A 21,467-nucleotide genomic window follows, 5' to 3' on the forward strand; every position below is an offset into this window, starting at 1 on the left:
ATTTATCAAAATATACAAAAAGAACAACCCAAAGAAAAAATTTGGACAATACCATTTCTCTTAGAAAGCCCAAGAAATAAAGAATTTCAACCACCAGACCTTGAAATAGATTTTTTAATTGATTCAGGAGCAGAATCAAACATAATAAACATCCCCACATGGAATGAAATAAAAACTTTACACCCAAAGCTAACACCTCTTGAAACCTCCAGTAAGTTAGCAACAGCACAAGGATCAACATTGATAAACTACGGAAAAATCCAATTATTTCTCCTCCCCACCAGAACAATGGAGCAAAGCAAAATTTTAAATTAGCCATTTAAACAAATATTCCATATCACTGACATTAAATATAATATCATTGGAATACCATTTATTTCGAAGTATATACCAACAATTAACATACTAAATAGTAAAATATTAATCAAAGATAAATATACAAAAACAAAAGAAACATCCTTTACATTTTTTCAAAGATTAAATAAACAACCACCATTCTTTTCAAAATTCTACCCGATATTTAACCAACAAAGAAAACACCTAAAACCACTATCAGGAAATATCTATAATTTTTCAATCAAACAAGTTCACCAATATGATAAAGAACAAAACAAACAAAAATTTTATATGTCAGAATTTGAATTCAAACCTATTCACAAATTTTTCAAAATCACAATCTCATCCATAAAATATTTGAAAAATTCGAATTCCGATATCATTTCCTTACATGTCTATAACAACACACCTTACCAAGTAACATTACCTTTAGGACTTTTAGGATATTGTGAAACCAACGCTACAATATCACCAATACACGAAAAAGCCTATCGCGTAAATAATATACTCCAATTACTAGATATTTGCCAATCTACAATTCTTAATGAAGAATTATCTATAAATAATATAATAAGTAACGAAAACAGAAATACGGATTATTTCACAAAAACTCCATATTTCAAACCTACATTCAACATAAGTAACTACACAGAGGACCAACAAAAATTTTTAACAATGTTTAATTTCCAACATTCACAAATAACACAAGACGAATTCGAAAAATTAGCCAAACAACTAATTAAATATTCATCAGTCTATGCAACATCAAAATTCGATGTTGGAAAAATCAGTTCATCACTACATCTCCCATTAAAACCAGACGCAGTTTTCAAAAAACAGAGAGCAAGTAAAGTACCAATTCACTTACATGATAAAGTAAACAGATTACTCGACATTTTAGAACAATACAACATTATATCACCAGTAAACAAAGAAGAACAACCAAAAGGCAACACATTTATCAACCCTGTTATCATTCTAGCTAAAGGAGAATCATTAAAAATCGTTCTCGATGCTAGATACCTCAATTCACTTATAGATGAATCAAAATGTAATTGGCCCATTGAACCAATACAAGTTATTTTAACAAAAATAAACGGCAAATACTTTACAACCGCCGATATGAATAGTGCATACAATCAAATGCCACTAGATGAACAATCACGACGTTTAACACAATTTGTTATCGGAAACCAACAATATGAATTCAACCGCTTATTCTATGGAATATCCATAGGACCAGCAGCATTTTCAGCTTTTATGAGCAAAATTTTTCGACCACTAATACTCAAGAAAAACGCAATCACCTATTTAGACGATGTTTTTATGCAATCACAGACAAAAGACGAGATGTTCAATGTTTTAGAAAAATATCACCAAATACTTCAGAACGAAAATCTGAAGGCCGCCCCCGATAAATCACACTTCTTTTTGACAAGAGTTAAATTCTTAGGACATAATATAGAAAGAAAAACAATCACTCCATTGAAATCACGCATTGACGCTATTCAAAAACTTCAACCACCAACAAATAAAAAGAAAATCCAAGAATTTCTTGGAATGTTAAACTTTTTAAGTAAATATGTTTATAAAATGCAATTATATCTACGACCATTTTATAACATCCTTAGACAACAAAATAATTTTGAATGGAACACAGAACATCAAACACGATTTGAAGAAATAAAGAAACTTTTAACTGAACAAATTTCAAACACAATTCCAGATTCAAATCAACCATTTTATGCAATGTGCGATGCTTCGAACTTTGGCATCGGTGCAGCACTATTACAATCACATAATGGTACAAATAAAATGAACCTCATATCAGCAAATTCTCGATTATTCACTCAAGCAGAGCTACGACTCTCAACTCTAATGAGAGAATGTACAGCCATAATATATACACTGACAGAATATGAATTTCTGATACTTGGATCAAAACATCCAACAGTTCTATTCACAGACCATAAACCAATCATCTTTCTCTTTACACAAAAATCTAACCCAAACCACCGAGTTTTTAGATTTCAACTAATTCTAATGAAATTTCCAAACTTACATATAGTTTGGACTGCAGGAAAAAATCTTGCATTACCAGACACCTTAAGTCGAAATACACCACCTGAATTACTTACACGAAAAACAACAGTTGAAATACCCAAAAACATAAAATTCTACCTTGCAGAAAACGAAACATCACCCCGATTGGAATGCAAATATGCAGTAAAAACTGATATTGAACAATCACAAATAAATAATTTACAACATTTCCCACTTTATTTAGATTGTCAAAATAATCATTATGAAGTTGATCTACTTGGAACATCAACTTTCAAACCAATCCCATATTCTCAATGGATAAAAAATAACACCCAACAAAAACGAACAAAACAACACCCGCCTAAAAAAGACCATTTTCCACTAATTGAAAAAGAAGATTTAACTGATAAAATAATTTTATCAGGACCACAAACAAATGATTCAAAATACACAATAAATCAAGTTTTTGACCTTCACGACCCACTTGATACAATACCCTTATCTAAATTCGAAATTGAAAACATTCTTCTCCCTCCAACAGAAACGATTACAATTTCAACACTGAAACAATATCAAAATCTTGACCCGATAATTAGACAACTAAAATCATGGCACAAATATAAAACTAAACCTGTCAAGGCAGATTCAACCATTCTAGGAAACAAAACACTCCTCCGATACTTTCGCAAATTTAACAACACAACAATTAACGAAAATACAGACCTTTTAGAGTATAACCTGAATGAATCTACAGTTCCCTGTCTCCCTTTAAGTATGATTCTTATAGCTTTTAATATTTCACATACACAAAATATTAAAGGACACTCTGGATCAGAAAAAACATATTCAAATTTTATACAAAATTTTTACTTCCCAAATGCACCAATTTGGATAAAAGTACTATGCAATGACTGTATAGTATGTCAACTAAATAAACCTTACCCAAATCAAAAACAAATAGCACAAAAACAAGATTTTAAAGGACAAAGCTTGTACTTTAACCATCGTATCTCATTTGATACCAAAGGACCAATTTCACCCTCATCCGAAGGAAACTCCTACATTATGGTAATTGTTGACGCATTTACACATTATGTAGCACTTAACCCAGTACCACATTGTAACGCTTATTACGCTTACACAACACTCTATGAACACTGGATAGCAAAATTCGGACTACCAGAAATTTTAGTTACAGACAACGGTACAGAATTCATAAATAATGAAATTATCACACTATGTCATTTATATAACATTAAACACAAACCACGTACATCTCATGCACCTTGGACAAACGGCTTAGTCGAAGGTATGAACCGTTCATTACAAGAATATCTTAGATGTATCATCAACGGAAATGATACAAAATATACCGAATGGTCAGCAGATGTAAAATTATTTCCCTTAGCGTATAATTCACAAATTACGACAACTTTAGGAATATCACCATACGAAATGGTTTTTAACCAAAAGCCACGCAAACCAATAATGTTTACAGCAAATTCTCATAAAAACGCACAAGGTTATTGTCAACCAAATAAAGACTCAATTTGTTATAACCTACCTTTACATACACACGATGAAGATCATTTTCATCACCCACAAATTCTTAAATTAGCCTCCGGTACACACACCGAATGGATTCTAAATAGAGATAAAAAACACAATGAAATTTATCAAAAAATAACAAAAAAGTTATTACAAAGACAAAACATTAATGAACAAATCAATTCACGTTTTACACCAGCCTCCGAATTAAAAATTGGAACATTTGTTTTAATACCCAATTTTAATACTCAAAAAGGAATTTCTAAAAAATTACAACCCCTTCGAAAAGGACCATACCAAATAATTGCAAAACCCACTGATGTCACATATAAAATTACCGACTCAAACAAAAAAGAAATCGTTCAACATCGAAACAACCTATTACCTTATTACCCAAAAGAATACGCACTCCGCGAATTAACTCAATTATATTCTTTCACAGGATTAAAAATCATTCAAAATGAACCACATCTGAAAAACACAGAACAAAATGATAACACCACCGAAAATCAAAACACAAAACCAATCGCCACCAAAAACAATACACAAAACCATAAAGAATCCCCAAAACAAAGAAAAAATAGAATGACCGAACAAATAATACCCCAAGAACAAATCGACAAATCAGAAAATAGAAAAACAACAAGACTCCGAAATCAACCACGTAAAAACTATAAAATATTCATCCCCCAATCTAAAATTTTAAAGAAAGTGGAATTTCAAAAGTAATTTTAACATTATACTTCACTATCTTGAAACCTTCGAAACATTTTTCATTTACATTTTTCAAAATAACATGCTGACAAGTACGTAATAATTCTAGTTCAAAATAGACCAATAGGATTCATCCAATCCGTCACTTTCTCTAACTCAAACTAAGACCAATTAGACGAATCATATAGAACTCCAGGCATATCTATAACTATAACTTTACGACCTCCAGGTCAAAAATAAGAAAACCACTCCAACTTGACAACTAAAATAAATATCACCATAATACCGTACCCCTCCCTTATCCAATAACCCAAAGATCAACAATATTTCCCCAACTCAGACCACGAATACCCCCAAAACAAATTTGTTAACTTAGCCTAAAGTAACAAAATGAACATTTTAATTAGCCTAAAGTATAAAAATCTCACCATACCCCGGATCATTTGACAAACAAAAATAAAGAAAAAGACGACCTCCCAATCACCATGAAAATTGCCCCCAACAATTTTTTACAAAACTCAACCCACTTGTCAAAAAACTAATAAATAATCCGACCACACTAGAAAATCGCCTCGAACAGCAAAAAATATTCGACCAAGAGATCATTTCTTAAATGCTCTTCTCTCAATCAGTTACTCAAATACTCATAAATTTTAAACATTTTTTTACAATACTTGAAACCTTTATAATATTTCTTTTTGATATACTTGAATCTTTTCTAATAATCCTAATCATTTTTTGTAACATTTTTTTAATTTTCTACACTATACTCGAACTATTCCTCCAACTTTCCAAAACCCTTGATTACATCCACAGGTACGATTTATACAACTTGTCTAAATGATACGAAAAATTTTCAGTAGAACTGATATTTTTTTATTGTTTGTAATTTTCATAGCATTCTTATCATCCCTCATTTTGACCATATGTAAATGTATAAAGAAAGCAATCTTCACATTTGCCCTAGCAACAATCCTTCTAATTCTTTTTTTGGAAGAATATTATAATAAACATAAACCTTCCCACTAAAGTAACAATTCAAAAATCCATCAAAAATTGCTACCCAACAGTCACAAAGTCAGTCTTCACCGACATCATCCCAAGATAACCAAACACCACCTTCAATTACTCAAAATCCTCAAACATCTACACGAATTTCTTTTCAAGACAATCCATACACTTTTGAAGAACGACATGCTCGTTTATCAGAACCACTAGAACCAGTTCAACGACAAGCACCTCTAAGCGAACCAACATATAACCTATACCCAACACTACCACAAGAACTAAGTAGAATAAGAAATCCTAGTCAAAACCAAAATACAGTCGAAATAAATAGACAAATTATACATCCTCGACGAAACAGAAATTTTCAAACTCCCCGAGTTCATTTTGATATACCTCAATCCCCATCACAAAACACTCCAGAAAACCCCATTGGTATATTACCAGAAACCCCTACGCTTCTTTCACAACGTAGCACCTCAAGCCTACCATCAGATTACTTAGGTTCAACACCAACATCTGAACAAATACGTGAAAATCCCTTTAACCCCCCAAACCAGGCATCACGACTACCATATTGGACAACACATTCATTTACACAAGGTGAATTAAATTTAGTCAATAATCCAATAGATATTTCTACGGATACAACAACATCCTCATCACTACCAGAAACATTATCACTACCATCAACACCATCAATAAGCCAGATTTCACCACCACCTTTTAACTTAAATTTTCCAAATAATCTCGACGCCAGATATCGAGAACAATCATCAATAAATATTCCTTTAAGACTAGATTGGAATACATTTACAGCACCTCCACCATTATTTGGACAACATCAAGAAAGTAACCGCCTTCATAACTGGGCACTTAATAGATTACAATATCGCCAAGATATTCACAACGATATCCGTGATCACAATATTCAAATACTCCAACAAAACAGTTTACAATTAAAGTTTGAAATCACAGTTAAGTTAAATAATATTACCCAACATCCCTACCCATTAAATCCACCTAACATAACAGCTCAATCACTACCACCACCGTTTATAACTACTGAAGTAATATACAAATACGATAGATATACCAAAAACACAATTGGCTACATTACATTTTATAATCCATACTCAGGATTATCATACACATGTATATTCTAAAATTATTAATTTTTCTCCAACTCCTTTTTCTAGTAATCTCAAATCAAAACATAAACCCTTCCCCTCGTACAGGACCACAAGATTTATTAGTAACACATTACGATTGTGAAGAAAATGAACAAAAAACACTACATAAATATGCAATAAATCAAGTATCACAATGTGAAACAGAACCACAAGCTATAGAAACCACAAATGTAATAGCAACACTCTATTCAAAAGCCCGAGCAACAACAGTTACAGGTTATAAATTCACAGCAACATTTTCCGAAAAGAAAGTACATTGTTCACAAGTCTCGAACGGAAACAAAAACCGACTTGACCATGAATCATTCTATCAGAGTAATATAGAACGTCTTTTACATCTCAATCCCGACGATTGTAAAAGTGAATTACTTAGACTAAACATCACACAAAATAAAAACTCCGCAAGAAAGTTAGTTAATTTTCAAGTTTTTTCAGACTCTGTACATCAATCACAACTTGAAAGACACCAAGGACATATAAAACTAGACGAAAAATACCCGTATAACGGCGCACACGGACGATTAACCTATGACCTACACGATAAACATTGGATACCACACATTGGTATAAATGACCCATCAAACTGCAAAGCAGACACAAAAAATAAAGGATACCAAGAAATAATGTTTTTCGATTGGAAAATACAACTCGAAAAAATACAACTAACACGAGATTTATCAGATAATACAATGATCTATCAAGGAATCCGATTACCTTGTAAAAATGATCAAGGTTATTGCGACCCTACAACGAGAACACAAGCAACAATTGTTTGGTTCCCCGAAGATACATGTACAACATTTCAAGTAGCAAAAATACACGCTCGTATGATAAAATTTCACGAAAAATATTTTATACAATCAATTCCATATAAACAAGTCCATCCATCACGAAAACTAAGTTCTAATTTTAGAAACATAGACAATATAGAAAATAAATTGACACGTTTTCAAATATATCAAGAAACAGAACTTGCATGTAAATACAGGAATCCACTTCACAGAACACAATACTCTGAAATATTAGTTGAATACGAAAAAGGATTCGACATGACCACTGGAAAAGTAAAAATCGACCCATATGCCACAGGTCATCCTCCAAACGAAGGAACATCCTATATACCAGTTAATTTTGAAAAAAGCAACGGACAACCTGGTGGACATCTAAAACCCCATGACACCAGAAGCACACGCTTACAAGAATTATCACTAATGAATACTACATATTTCGGTAATATCCACTATGATATTCATTTAGATATGAAACTAGATTATACAATTAGCCGAATTTTTCAAGAAATGTCACTCTCCGAATTAGAAACACTACACCAACTATGCGAATTAGAACGAACACAAATATTACAATCACTTGCACTAGCAGTATTAAAAATACCCTATGCAGGATACTTATTATCTGGAAATAGATCAAATTTTTTAGACTATGAAGGAAACATCTTATGGTTTTATACTTGTACTAAAAAAGTATCACCACTATACGTTTTTGAAGATAAACGATGTTATAAAAGAATCCCTATCTTTTATAAGAATAAAGTACATTTCGTGGATACACTTTCACGAAGAACCTATTTCTGGGATCCGCAGTCCCATGTGGATCAGAAAACAGCCACAATGTAGTACAACTAAACCCTGATGAAAATAAATATTATCTTCTCACTCCATATCCCACATTAATGCAATCACTCAAAAAATTTTCACCAGAAAGCATTCGCGCTATTGCTCGAAACCCAAATATAGACTTACAATCAATAGGAATCTATTCAAAATCAGACATTCAACATCACATTAGAACACAACATTTCCAAGAATTATTAACACAAATGGACACTATACAAAGACAATCAATAGACCAAAATTTACGCAAACTTGCAGAAACCGCAGGATTTGCCGATATCTACACGCAAGACTATAGCGGATATTTTAAAGACATTAAAGATTATATATATCTAAACGGTGAAAAATACCGTCCCCAAGATATATCACCAATTAACATTTTTAGCTTTGTTACACTCAAAAATGAGATCCTCGATTTTCTAGGATGGCCCTACTACATCTTAGAAAAATTGACTATTTTATACGCAATGTTTAACTTTATTGGATTTCTTTTCTCACTTTTAAAAGGAATCTACAACACATGTGCTATACACACACAAGTAAACAGACAAGCAAGCGTAGCACGCATACTCTTTGCAGGATTTTTTGGAATCTTTTCTACATCTATAAACAAAATTCTTTTAGACGCACAAATAAAAGAATATAACACAAAAATAGCAACACGACAAAATACATACGACGAAGAACATAACAATGTAGACATAACGCCAACGGCACCACAATTACCACCCCTACCAAATAACCATCCACTATCCCTAGTCCCACGAAATTTTCGAAATTTAGCCATCACACATAATCCAAATTTTCGACTCACCACATCACAAAGTCCCATCCAACATATAATGACACACCAGTCACAAGATCAAAATACTTATGAACAAATTATTGAACAACCCCATACCACCGCTTTTCAGTCTCAAAATAATCATTTTTTTAGCCCACGATGAGCCGCCAACTTGGATCACTACACCGATCACATTCCCACCCAACCAATCTTACCTCTCCAATCCCAATAATACCACTTTTTGCTTTTCCGCCACCCGATTTTCCATCTAGTAATGTAACATCAGGCATGAATTCCGACACTAATTCACACATCTCAGTTTTATATTCCATCTCACAACTCAATAACCCGAATATTGAAACCCCCGATGAGTTTGCCGACTCAGAACCATCCCCATCAAATCATTTTCATAATTCTTCTAAATTTTCTCAACCCCCTTTTCAACCCATATTATCCAATAACCCTGACCCAATCACTCCCACACCCTCTTATGCTTCCCAAGTTACCCCAACCTACTCCTCATACCATTCTGACCAATCATCTCATTCTCCAGACACCCCCCGAATCTCCCCAGAGCTAGATAATTTTATTACCCTTCAACAACAACCCTACCACCTCCATACCCCAACAATAAACCAAATCTCCTCCACAATAAATTCATCCAACCCCCCTACCCCTACACCCTCTTCAAATTATACTGAATCATTAGCACCATCATCCACATCAACTGAATCTTCACTTAACACTAATAGAGCTTACCGCACTTTTAAAAGAAAGTTCCCCAACCATCCTTTCCCAGCAAAACCAGGAACAGCCCGTGAATACATCAACCACCCCAAGCATACTAACACAAAAGAATTTTTAGCCATCACCTTACCCTCATTCCCACAATACACCTTAAACACCCCCCACGACACTAACGAAACACGCAACTTTGTAGATGAATACGTTTTAATGCCCACTCTCTCTTGGACCTCATATTATCATTTTACTAACCCTCTTTGCTTACCTTTATCTAACACTCACATCGATATAGAGCGAAATACGGACATGCTATATCGACTCACTACACCACTAACCGCTAGACAATTTACTTACGTTGGATATAAAAAATCACTAAAAACACACACTGCACCTAGAGCTAACGAATATACACTCGAATACTATGATCACAACATCATCAGAGCTAACCAAGATAAATTCTTAGACGACGACCGCTTCGCTAATCCACAAATTACCGAGAAATTTTTCATCAAGACACCATATATATTTACACTAAACATCTTCGACCGAAAGTTTGATCACATTATTTCAGAAGCACTAACAGACACACAAGCATACGAAAGTTTTAAAGAACGCTTCCAAATATTTTCACTAACCTTTCATTTCCTTGCACCACACGAAAGAGATTTACACTGCTCACACGATATTATGTTGCGCACTAAACAAACCCACACATATAGTTATTATCGCTTCATCCAAAATCACTTTGACCTACACACACCCTCTAGACAACCACACCATCGTTTTCAATTCATTAATTCCAAATACACTTCACCATTTTTCCTAAATTTCACATATTGTATTAAAGACACTAACCTTCATGGTATTCTTCGCAATTATGATCCCATAACCCAAATGTACATCTTCTGTCCCATCACCAAGACCTTCAACGCCGAAGAATCCCGACCCTTCCTTATCACGCACGAGTTTGTACAACCTATAGAAATCCCAATTTTAGAATTCATCCACAACACTAAATTCAATCACAAATTATATAATCTAATCCAAAACACACCTTATGAGTTTGCAGTTGGCACTGAAGAACTAACCACTATTAAGGCACTTCAATTGCTTTGGCCACTGCTTCAGACTAAAAATATCATCCGCATCTTAGCTAAACTACTAACAACTTCCGATCTCATCCACGACATCTTCCCCCACGGTTTTTTCCCCGACGACTAACAGGTAAGTATGAATTAAATGAATATTACTAACTAATTAAAATATTAAAAACTCACCATACTTTATCCATGTTTTCCTTAGATTTTTAGCCTTCATCCGACGATCACCTACAAAAACCACAAAAAACAAATAAAGATCGCAAATTTCATCAAACAGATTTCAACAATTCTATTAATCTCTTACACTTATAAATTTATAAATTTAATACCAATGCAGTAAATTCATTTCTAAAATTTTCCCCACAAGCAGTAAATCTAATTATGATGAAAATTTGTAACTTAAAATTCCCCCATAACTAGCAGTAAATTTCCAAATTCTATGCAGTAAATTAATAAAATGCAAATGCAGTACTAACCTTTTGATATTCTCACTCATTCGCACAGAAATTCTATCCACACTCGCACAGCTCGCCCACGAAGAATTGTTTAAAATAATGAATTTCAGTTTCAAGTTTTCACACTCAACAACTCTAACATATAATAGCATGTTTCAAACTTTCCTTTAACCCGGTTGGAAAGGAATCATATACTAAACAAAACTAACCAACGCAGCTTACTAAATACCACAAATCATAGAATAACAGCATGACTAAGAAAAGGAAACCAACGGTACCCAAACCGGATTAACCCAGTTTAAAACTGGATAATTTATTCTTTTGAAGACTATTATAAAGTCTAAGAAAGAAATAATAAAACACAAAAAAGTCGAAAGACAAACCCATACCACGAACAATTTGCTTTTTGGAAAAAGGACATAACCAACAAGACATAAGAAAAACCACAACAAACCCAACATAAAACGTTGTCACATAACAGGACCCCTCACAAAAACCGCATGAAATCATACTCCCACTCCTGGCCTAACCCACCAGGAAGGACGTCCTGAGCATGCTCTATAGCCGGCCTAACCCACCGCGCTACATCCACGCTTTGTGACCACACCTCTATTTTTAATAAGAGCTACTCAAGTGTGAGTAACTCTTCAAAATAACCGAACTAAAACAAAAAGCTTTTGTGAAAACAACTAACTAAAATCATAATTAAAAAATATTAAACTAATAAATGTTTTATAAAATGTAAATTACATTATGCAAATACATAGATCAGAATATAACACCAAGGACGAACATCTAAAGACAAAACGACCCCACTACACTCGAGAGAGAATGACCAACCACAATCGATATGCCACTCACAATCACAACTCAAAGGATTTAGAGTACGACTTGACTTCGCAGAAAAGGACTTCATTGAACTAGACCAATGACCACCTCGATGTTCAAGTATACGTACAGATCCGAGTAACCAGGCATCCCCTCCACGCACAATCTCCACGCCATTCCCAAATTAGATCAGACACAAAAGAAGTTCTCCACGCAGAACAGAAAAACCTGACATAGCAAACCATTCTGAAATCAGATTTGAGTTTGTTGCAAAGACTTAGTCGTTGTCACTAGAAGACACAACGTCTTATGTCTCTAACTCCAGCTTCCTGGAACTTCTTTAACAAAAAGGAAACAGAAGAAATATGATGTTCGCCAAACACCAACGTCCATCATCCATCCTTCGAATTGCAGAAGAACTATTCTAAAAAACTCTGTAAAACCCGGATGGGTGGAACCTGATCTAGACTACATTTTATGATTGGATAATTTAGATATTTTACCAATGTAAAGTATTTAATATTAACCAATCATGATCCATCTAACTAACAACCCACTTATTTGTAAGTGCTGAAGTTACTTGTAATTTCAGCACCAGAGAGATTTGAATTTAACTTAGAAATTAGTTGGACTCTCCCGAGCACTTCAGCAGCCGCAATAAACCAGTATACCCTAGATCTATTGAGCCTAGCAGAGACTAGTTAAACAACCTGAGACTAGATAGTATAAGAGTAAGATTAGGATCGGTATTAGACTAAGAAGTTGCACGAATCTATCCGGCCGAAAATAAGATAGCGTGACGAGCAGACGGTGTACCCTATCCGAAATTACTCTATGAGTTAACCAACTCGGTCCTAACTCAAAGTCACGGACCTTATTCGGTTTAGGGTGCGGACCGCTTTCGAAAGTTTTTGGTATGCTGGCTAAAGTTCTGCATATTTGGTTCCGAAAAACGGGATGTTGTGCTGCTTACATAATTCAATGGACTAATTTTTAAAAATCTGCCTTGAATTTTTTTGTGAAATTCCTTTTTGTTCGCTTCATTAAATAGATGCTATTTTTCTGCGAAAAATTTTTCGCTAAAAAAATAAATAAAATGCGACTTCAAAGTCTTATGTTTGCGTCTTCCAATATTTGTAAATTTTGTAAAAGGGCGAGTTATGTATGACAGTAAAGAGTCCAGTTTCTTCTCGCGGATGTTCTTTTTATATTTCACATTGGATCAAACTGTAAGTTCAGTTTCTTGAAAACTGCAATGTGTATCTATTACAAGCAGATGGTGGCGTCATTTTGCGTGCTTTTCCGCATATACCATGGCAGTTGATCTTCAAATTGGATGAGTTTGCAGATATGGCCGGGGTTTCGGGGGGTCTTTGATGGACTCTTTTATCATTTGCTGCATTTTGATAGGTGCCGATTGTTCCATTAATTTTCGTACGTACTGGGAAGAAAAGGATGTGGCTGTTTGTACATATCGAGCAGTAAAAGCTCCGATGATGTTATTTTAAAGTGCAAGTCCTTCGCATTACGGTGGTTTCATCATGCATAACACCAGGCGCTTGCTTGAGTGCGGGCATTTTTAAGGTGCATATAAAATTTAGAGGCTGGATTCATGCGGGCACAAAATTTAGAGGCTGGATTCATGCGGGCACAAGGTTGGGGTTGAGAAAAGGTTGGGGTTGATGTCGGCATATGAATAGAGAGTGAGAAATAATAGATGGAGCGGCCAGCGTACTTTGGAAGGTGCGAAACCAGAAACTCGGCTCCAGTCATCTGTCTGCACTCCCAAAGACGGCTGCTTAAATGGGTGCCAATTGCGGCGGTTTTCGTCGCTCATCGGGTCCGTTGCTTGGGGGCATCACACCTTGTTTTTGAAAGTCGGAACAAAGAATTTGCACTTGTCAGAAGTATTTCATCCTTTCTTTGACAATCGGAACTGAAAAATACACCGGTCACAAATGCTGGTCCTTGTTCTTTACTCGGGGCACTAGTTTTAGAGAAACAATCAAAAATTTTAATTTCCATGTTGTTTTTTGTTTTCACTGGATGGTTATTTTAAATGCTTTAGCTGAATAAAAAGAGTCTCTGCTGTTAAGTGAGCCAGAGAGCGTTGTTCTGGTCTGACCCCCTTGCTAAGTAGCTAACCTGCTTGATTTTTAGGAGTTGGAACCAGAAATGATCATCTTCGACCTTCCCCACATCCGAGACGAGGATCCGAAGAAAGACGAGACCAAATTTTACACCATCCGACAACTGCGCAAACAGATATGCATCCGCAAAATAGGTAACAGCATGATTTTGCGATTTAGTACACTTTCAACTGAATTTTTTTTTGATATTTGGACTATTCGGGGTATTTGAAAAGAAAGAAAACATGTTCTATGTTTTATATTACGTTGGGCAATAATCAGCATGTACTACTGAATGAGATAAGTATTTCGAGAAATGAACATATTTTATCGTCTCCTCCGCCAGATCTAAAGATAAATTTCATGTTGTAACCAGTGCTTTCGCAAAGTTCCGGTTATGGTCTAATGCAGCGGATGATCTAGGATGTTCTAATTTTTTTTATTTTTGCGATTGTTTTGTTGTTTGACCAAATTGAAACTTTGAGCTCTTACAAAATATAAAAAATATCCTATTATAACAAATTTTCTGCGCCGCAATCAAATTTTTTTAAAAGGCCGTTTTTGGGCAATTTTTGGAAGGATTTGACGAGTTCCTTTTTGAAATTGAAAACTGGTTTGGTTGTACAGATAATCTGAGGAAGCGAGAGGCTCAAATCTTCAAAAACCTGGAATTTGCACGGGTTCTCCTCAACAAGGCGATCCAGGATTCCCATGGCATGCAGGGCAAGTTCACAGACCAGGAGAAGGGGCAGCAGGAGTTCAGTGCACTCCTGCACGAGTTGGATATAGTTCAGGCGAGTAGTTCACTAAACCCCAATTATGTAGACAAACAGTGATTTTGCTAAAACTTATACAAAAAAGTGGAAACACCTATTCGGGATCCAATTTATCACAATTGGAAAATTTTCGGTTGGGCCGTATTTCTGACCTGATCGTTTTTTACGGAAGCATTTTTTTCATCGCCCATATTCTGAAGTAAACTTTCTTGTGAGTGCCTATATTAAATGATTCACTCAAGTGTTTCCTCGCTTCAGGTGTCCATTCAGAACTTAGTGGAGGACTACTTTGCATTGAACAGGAGCAACAGTCCCAGAGAGAAGCCTCACCACCTGAACAGTTATTTGACCCCCGTGAAGGAGTCACATGGAAAGGGGACCCAGTACATGGTTATCAGGCCACCACTAGGTAAAGGCTCACAGTATAATTGCGTAGAGCGATAAATCCTTCGCTGGCATTTCTGAAAACGCTCCAATAATGCTTCTGACGTTCTAGAAAATATTAAGTTTGGGCACTATTGACAAAAAAGGTCAATGTTTTTCAGTGATTAGTTGCTATTTTCACGTCTCGTTTTCTCAAATTGTTTTGCGTTTAAAAAACATGGAAGATTTAGACCTTTCGAAGTCGCTGTCTCAAACTAATTTTGGAAATCCTGATCAAATTAAAGATTTAATGACTGCCTTTGTCAATCGCATTGAACAACAGGATAATACTATTAGTTATTTAAAATCAGAAAACGAGCATTTGCTATCTGAAAACTCCCTAATTAAAGACAGGGTACTAAAACTTGAGCGATATTCCTCGAAATTGTATTTAATTTTTCTTGGATCACAAACCGACGGAGACCCGTTAGCTGCTGTTTTGGGTATTATACGAAACGTGCTGAGAGTCATTATCAACCAGGAAGATTTAGCGGCCTGCCACTACCTTCCGAGCAGAAATCAGGTAAAAACCAATCATAATTAAATTCCTGTATCACCATCAAAAGGACTTGGTTTGGCGAAACAGGAAGGAACTCATGAAGAATGATAAAACCAAGCGTGTGTACATAGTGGAGCGGCTTGCTGAGTGGGATCGTGATGTTGTAAGCTACGCAAAGGACCAACAACTGCTGGTAACAACAAACAATTGTCAACCATCAGTGAAACTTGGTGAGAGCTGGGTTCAAGTTAATTTTAAAAATGATGTGGAGAAAGTTAGTAACCGGTATAGCTCATTGGAATATGATAAAAGTGCAAGGAGATCGAGTAATTTTGTTCCGATTCGGCGAAGTGATAGCAAACTTTCTACTGGTGCATTTGATTTGAATACGGAAACTAATGTATTGGAACCGCAAATATTGGGCACTGTTAGAAGGGGAGTACCAAAAAGAAAGTTGAATGCCGATGAAAAGTTGGATAAAATCTGCACCTTACTGGAGACTGTGATATCAAAAAGCTTATCTCCGCCTTCAAAAAGCAACAAACTGGAAACTTTGCAGAATACCTCGGATGAAGAAACTGACGTGAAAAATTCAAATTAGAACAAAATTCTTTGCTCCATTTTAGTTTGGTAGACTTTTGGGAAGGGAAAAAGGTGGAATACTTGAGAAAGATTACCTCTTCTTTCTCAATATACAATCACTTAGATGCCATCATGATCTATTGAAAGTGGAGTTATACAGACTAAAAAACGCTCCAGCATTGATAGCTTTATGTGAAACATGGCTAACTGATAATGATCCAATAGAACCTTACAGCATTGATGGCTATCAGACAATCAAAACCAAAAACAAGGTTGGTCTAAAGGGAGGGGATATTGCTTACTTTGTTAAAAAAAGGTTCAACGGCTTCTTCAAAAAGCTTTGATATTGGTATTGAAAATCTAATGATAACTGTTGAAAATGTTCATTGGAAAAAGTACTTTTGCGTATTGTACAAAGCACCATCAATTAATCAGGATACTTTTTTAAAAATTTGGATCAGGATACTTCATTGTGTATCTCAGATCAAAGAAGAAATATTATTTTGTGGTGATCTTATTGTTGATATCTTGGTAAATTCTTCTTTTTTAGTTGACTATAAAAACTTACTCCTATCATTTGGTTTGAAGTTGTTAAACGAAGAATTCACTAGAGAAACTACCCATAGCTCATCATGTATCGATCATGTTTTTGCAAATATGCATCACGAGGTATCAACATTGAAATGCACTATCAAAAATCACTACGCCCTGCTGGTTAACACTGATCTAGAAAGGCATTTTGAAATTAATACTCCTAGAAAATAATGAGATTTCAAACGTTTATACGAGGAGACTACGGCATGTAAACTGCTTTTTCTACTCAATCAACGCTTATCAAAAGCTTTTGAAAAGCTGGATACTTTTTCTCCAGAAATAACTGCTAGAATATTTTTAGATACTTGTAACATTTATTGTCCTGAAAAAACTGTCACACGGAACAAAAAATCGCAGTCTTGGGTAACTCTCGATTTGAAAAAACAATTTAGGAAACGAGATAAACTTCATTTGCTTCTAATTAACAATCCAATCAAAGAGAAAAAATCTAACTGGAAAACTCAGTGTAAATTAATCAATCGATTGATGCAAAATACCAAGAGAAACTACTATGATAGAAAAATCAACTTGCAAAGCAATACAAAAAGTCTTTTCAATGCTTTTAAAGAATTTTCCGGAAAAACTTTTTCGGTTGGTAGTAAAATTAATGTTGATGATTTCAACAACTTTTTGTGCAAGTCGGTCAAAGCCTTGCAGCCGATATGCCTTGTAATTTTACTGCTGCACTCATAGAAGTAAATGAAAAAACTTTTTTTCTCTTGTCCAAGTGATGAGTCAGAAGTTTCTATTGTTATAGAAAAACTGAAAAACAAAACGTTCGACGGTCATGATGGCAGCAATAATAGAATGGTCAAGTTTTGTGCACCAAAAATATTGCCATTCTTAACTTTCTGCTTCAATCAAAGCTTTATTGCTGGCGTTTTTCCAGACATTGGTAAAATTGAAAAAATACTAACATTTTATAAAACGGGAAAACAGACAGAGCGAAACAGTTCTCGACCCATAAGTTTGCTAACTATGCTAAATGTTACTCAGCAAAATTTTTCAAAAATAATACACATTCGCATGAGTAAGTTTATATCAAAATGCAAGCTTTTGGTGCCTGAACAGTTTGGGTTCCGGCGCAGATATTCTTGTGTGCATGCAAAAACTTCTGCAATGGAAATAATGCGTCACTGTATAGATGATAAAAAAGCTGGATTAGCGGGTTTTGTAGATCTTAAAAAAGCTTTTGACTCAATTGATCACTCCATTTTACTAACCAAATTAGATCTCTATGGGTTCTGCGGTGTAACAAACACTTTTCTGCAGTCTTATTTAACCAATCGTAAGCAGTATGTATCTTTTTGTGGAAAAAACTCTCAATTAAAGAATATCAAGTTCGGAGTTCCCCAAGGATCTGTCTTAGGTCCACTGCTGTTTTTACTCTATATTATTGACATGCCTAAAAATTGACGAAAAGTTCTTTTTGTCTATTTGCTGATGATACAACTATTCTTACTACGTGCAAAAAAATTTGATTGATAAAAATTTTAATCAGGACCTTATATCGATAGAAAATTGGTGCACAAATAATAGACTAACCATCAATCTTGATAAAACGCAAGTACAAATTCGGAAAGAGTTCAAAAGAATCTGAAATTTTTTTTGGGGAATCAGAAACCTAATGTTGTGAACTCCTTAGAGTATATTGGGGTTGTGTCAGATAATAAGCTCTGTTGTAAGCAACACATAGATCATGTTTGTAAAAAGTTAGCTAAATTTAATGGAGTTCTTTTTAAAGCAAGAAATGCTTTTTCTAGAACAATTCTTCTTAGATTTTATCAAGTTTATGCAAAACCTTTATCACACGGCATCTTAGTTTATGGATGTCCAAGACAAATTTAAACAATATTCTTTTAATGCAAAAGCGAATTCTTAGACTATTTTCTTTAGGCGCAAATTTGATCTTATTACGGAAAATTTTTCGGAGTATAATGTTGATACTGTTTTCGAATTGTTTTTAGATACTGTTTTTAAAGAAGTTATTTATCAAATACTTTGTAAATCGCCATTAAAGTTTTTGGACTTTAACCAACTAAATAACTGCAGCCAAACACATGCCCGCAGCTTGAGAATGCTAGTTCAAAATCTGTTAAATCTAACTGCTTATTACAATCGGTTAGCGTTAAAGTGCTCAAGTTTTACAAATTTTTTTTCGGCTAATAATCTTTTTCCAGAGAATTTGAAAGATACGTGAAAATCTCAATTGAACTCATATGTACAAAACACTAAACGTAATTTTGTCTCAGATAATTTTGAACTCCTTCACCTGATATTTGACAAGTGATCTAATTCCTGCCTTTTCTTTCTCCTCAACTTATTATGTAAAAGTGTACCTTATGGGACGTCTTCTCGAGGGGCCTTAGGGCCCGTGAGTCGATCGCTGTGAGTATCTTATGACTGCATAAATGTGCTCACTACATAATTCAAACTTCAAACTTCAATTGAAAAATTGACGATTTAATTAAGTTTTAACACTGATTACTGATTAAATTTTTGATAGTTATCTAAAGTTTTTGGGGCTGCGGATTTTCTGTAATTTGTTGAGCGTTTGTTGTTTTTTTTTGTTTTCTGCTTAAATTTTTTTCAAAACAAATTTGCCTAAACTTTCTACATAGCAGGAAGTGGGAGGTTATTTGAAAAAGGGTTTGTTCGGTTAGGGCAGATATTGTAAGATAATTGCAGCAGGGGCGGAGTTAGGGGGGCGGGGGGACAAATTTTGAGCGGGGAGCGCGCGCCGAAAAAACGCAATTTTTCGGTCCAAATTTTTTCCAAAAAGTGCCTAAAAACGCCTTCTTTGGCCTATTTTTTCAAAAATTTGCCTGCGGTGCACAAATTTTGGCCAAAATTGCAATAAAAAATGCTTTGGGAGAGTTCGAAAAAATCAATTTGGTCGACCTAAAAAAAATCGACAAAATTTTCGAAAATTTTTTGAAAATCCGCCCCCCCCCCCTCGAATTGCAGCTATTTATTTTTCTGAAGAACAGTCAAACTCTGATTTCTTTTTAAAAGCATTTCCTGGAAATTCAATCAAAATATTTTTATGGACATTTGATTGGTGAATTAATAGTTTTTTTTTCATTTAGATTATTATTATAACAACGAGAGAGACACCCAGGAGATTGACCTGCCAGATACTATCCAGCAGGAAATAGTTGACATGTTTGGAACCCCGCAACAAGGGGGGACACTTACTGGCAGCCGAAGGGAGAGTCTGAAAAGCAAGGGGCCCGCATACAACCCGAACTCGGACAGAACTGATATGACAGCTGTTCACGCAGCAGGATTGTCGGCCACTGTCGGGGCCGTGAGGGGTCAAAGTCATCAGCAGGTGGACACGAAGAGTCAGGATTCGGGAGAGGGGGATCACTGGGAGGACGACGAGGCTGTAGGCTGGAAAGCCATTGTCAAGTGAGCAATAACGCTCTTTTATTTTTGATTGATGACAACAACTTAACAAAAACAAGCATGTTTGCGTTCTTAGGAGAATACGCACCGTTAACTCCTCTTAGGACCGGAGTTATAAGGGGGTTTTGGAAAAAATCTCCCGGGATTTGACCCTTCAACATCCAATGGGTCCCCATTTTGATATTATTTCTCAAAATTCGCTTTTGGTCAAACAATCCTTTGGCGCCTAGGTACCTCAATTTTGAGCAGAAAATGCGGGATCCAGACGACGCCGCCTTCCAGTGGTGGATCCGACATCTTGGGCCCCACCAAGATGCAAATGGCGTCAAGCCCCCCCTCCCATTGGGTCGGGAGAAGCTCCGAAGTCTCCGGGTTTTCGGTTACGGAGCGTCTGAAGCCGGCCAGGCTGCTCCGTCTGCTCATCCTTATACTACTACTCCGCTCCGGCATTAATCCAAACCCTGGTCCAGGGCCTTACTTTTGCTCCCCTTGCTCTTTCCGCATCAAACGCACCCAGCCCAGCGTCTGGTGCCACATCTGTGGTTACATTCACCTTAAATGTAGTGGTCTTACCCACCTTAACCAACACCACCTCGACTACTATTGCCCTACCTGTACCTCTACCTACATTTTACCTCCCCCAGGCACCAGGTCCTCTAACTTGACCACCCC

General features: G+C 35.5%; 1 protein-coding gene across 1 annotated transcript in view; it reads left to right on the forward strand.

The window, feature by feature from the left end:
* The window catches only part of LOC134846305 (uncharacterized), a 54,836-nt gene that overhangs the window by 27,578 nt on the left and 5,791 nt on the right, over positions 1-21,467 (forward strand). The window contains exons 7-10 of the mRNA XM_063863607.1: positions 14,542-14,665; positions 15,138-15,304; positions 15,545-15,695; positions 20,474-20,798. Of these exons, the coding sequence (XP_063719677.1) occupies positions 14,542-14,665; positions 15,138-15,304; positions 15,545-15,695; positions 20,474-20,798 (767 nt within the window). The remainder of the gene's footprint in view (positions 1-14,541; positions 14,666-15,137; positions 15,305-15,544; positions 15,696-20,473; positions 20,799-21,467) is intronic.

This window comes from Symsagittifera roscoffensis, chromosome 5, assembly GCF_963678635.1.
Source record: "Symsagittifera roscoffensis chromosome 5, txSymRosc1.1, whole genome shotgun sequence".
Lineage (NCBI taxonomy): Eukaryota > Metazoa > Xenacoelomorpha > Acoela > Convolutidae > Symsagittifera > Symsagittifera roscoffensis.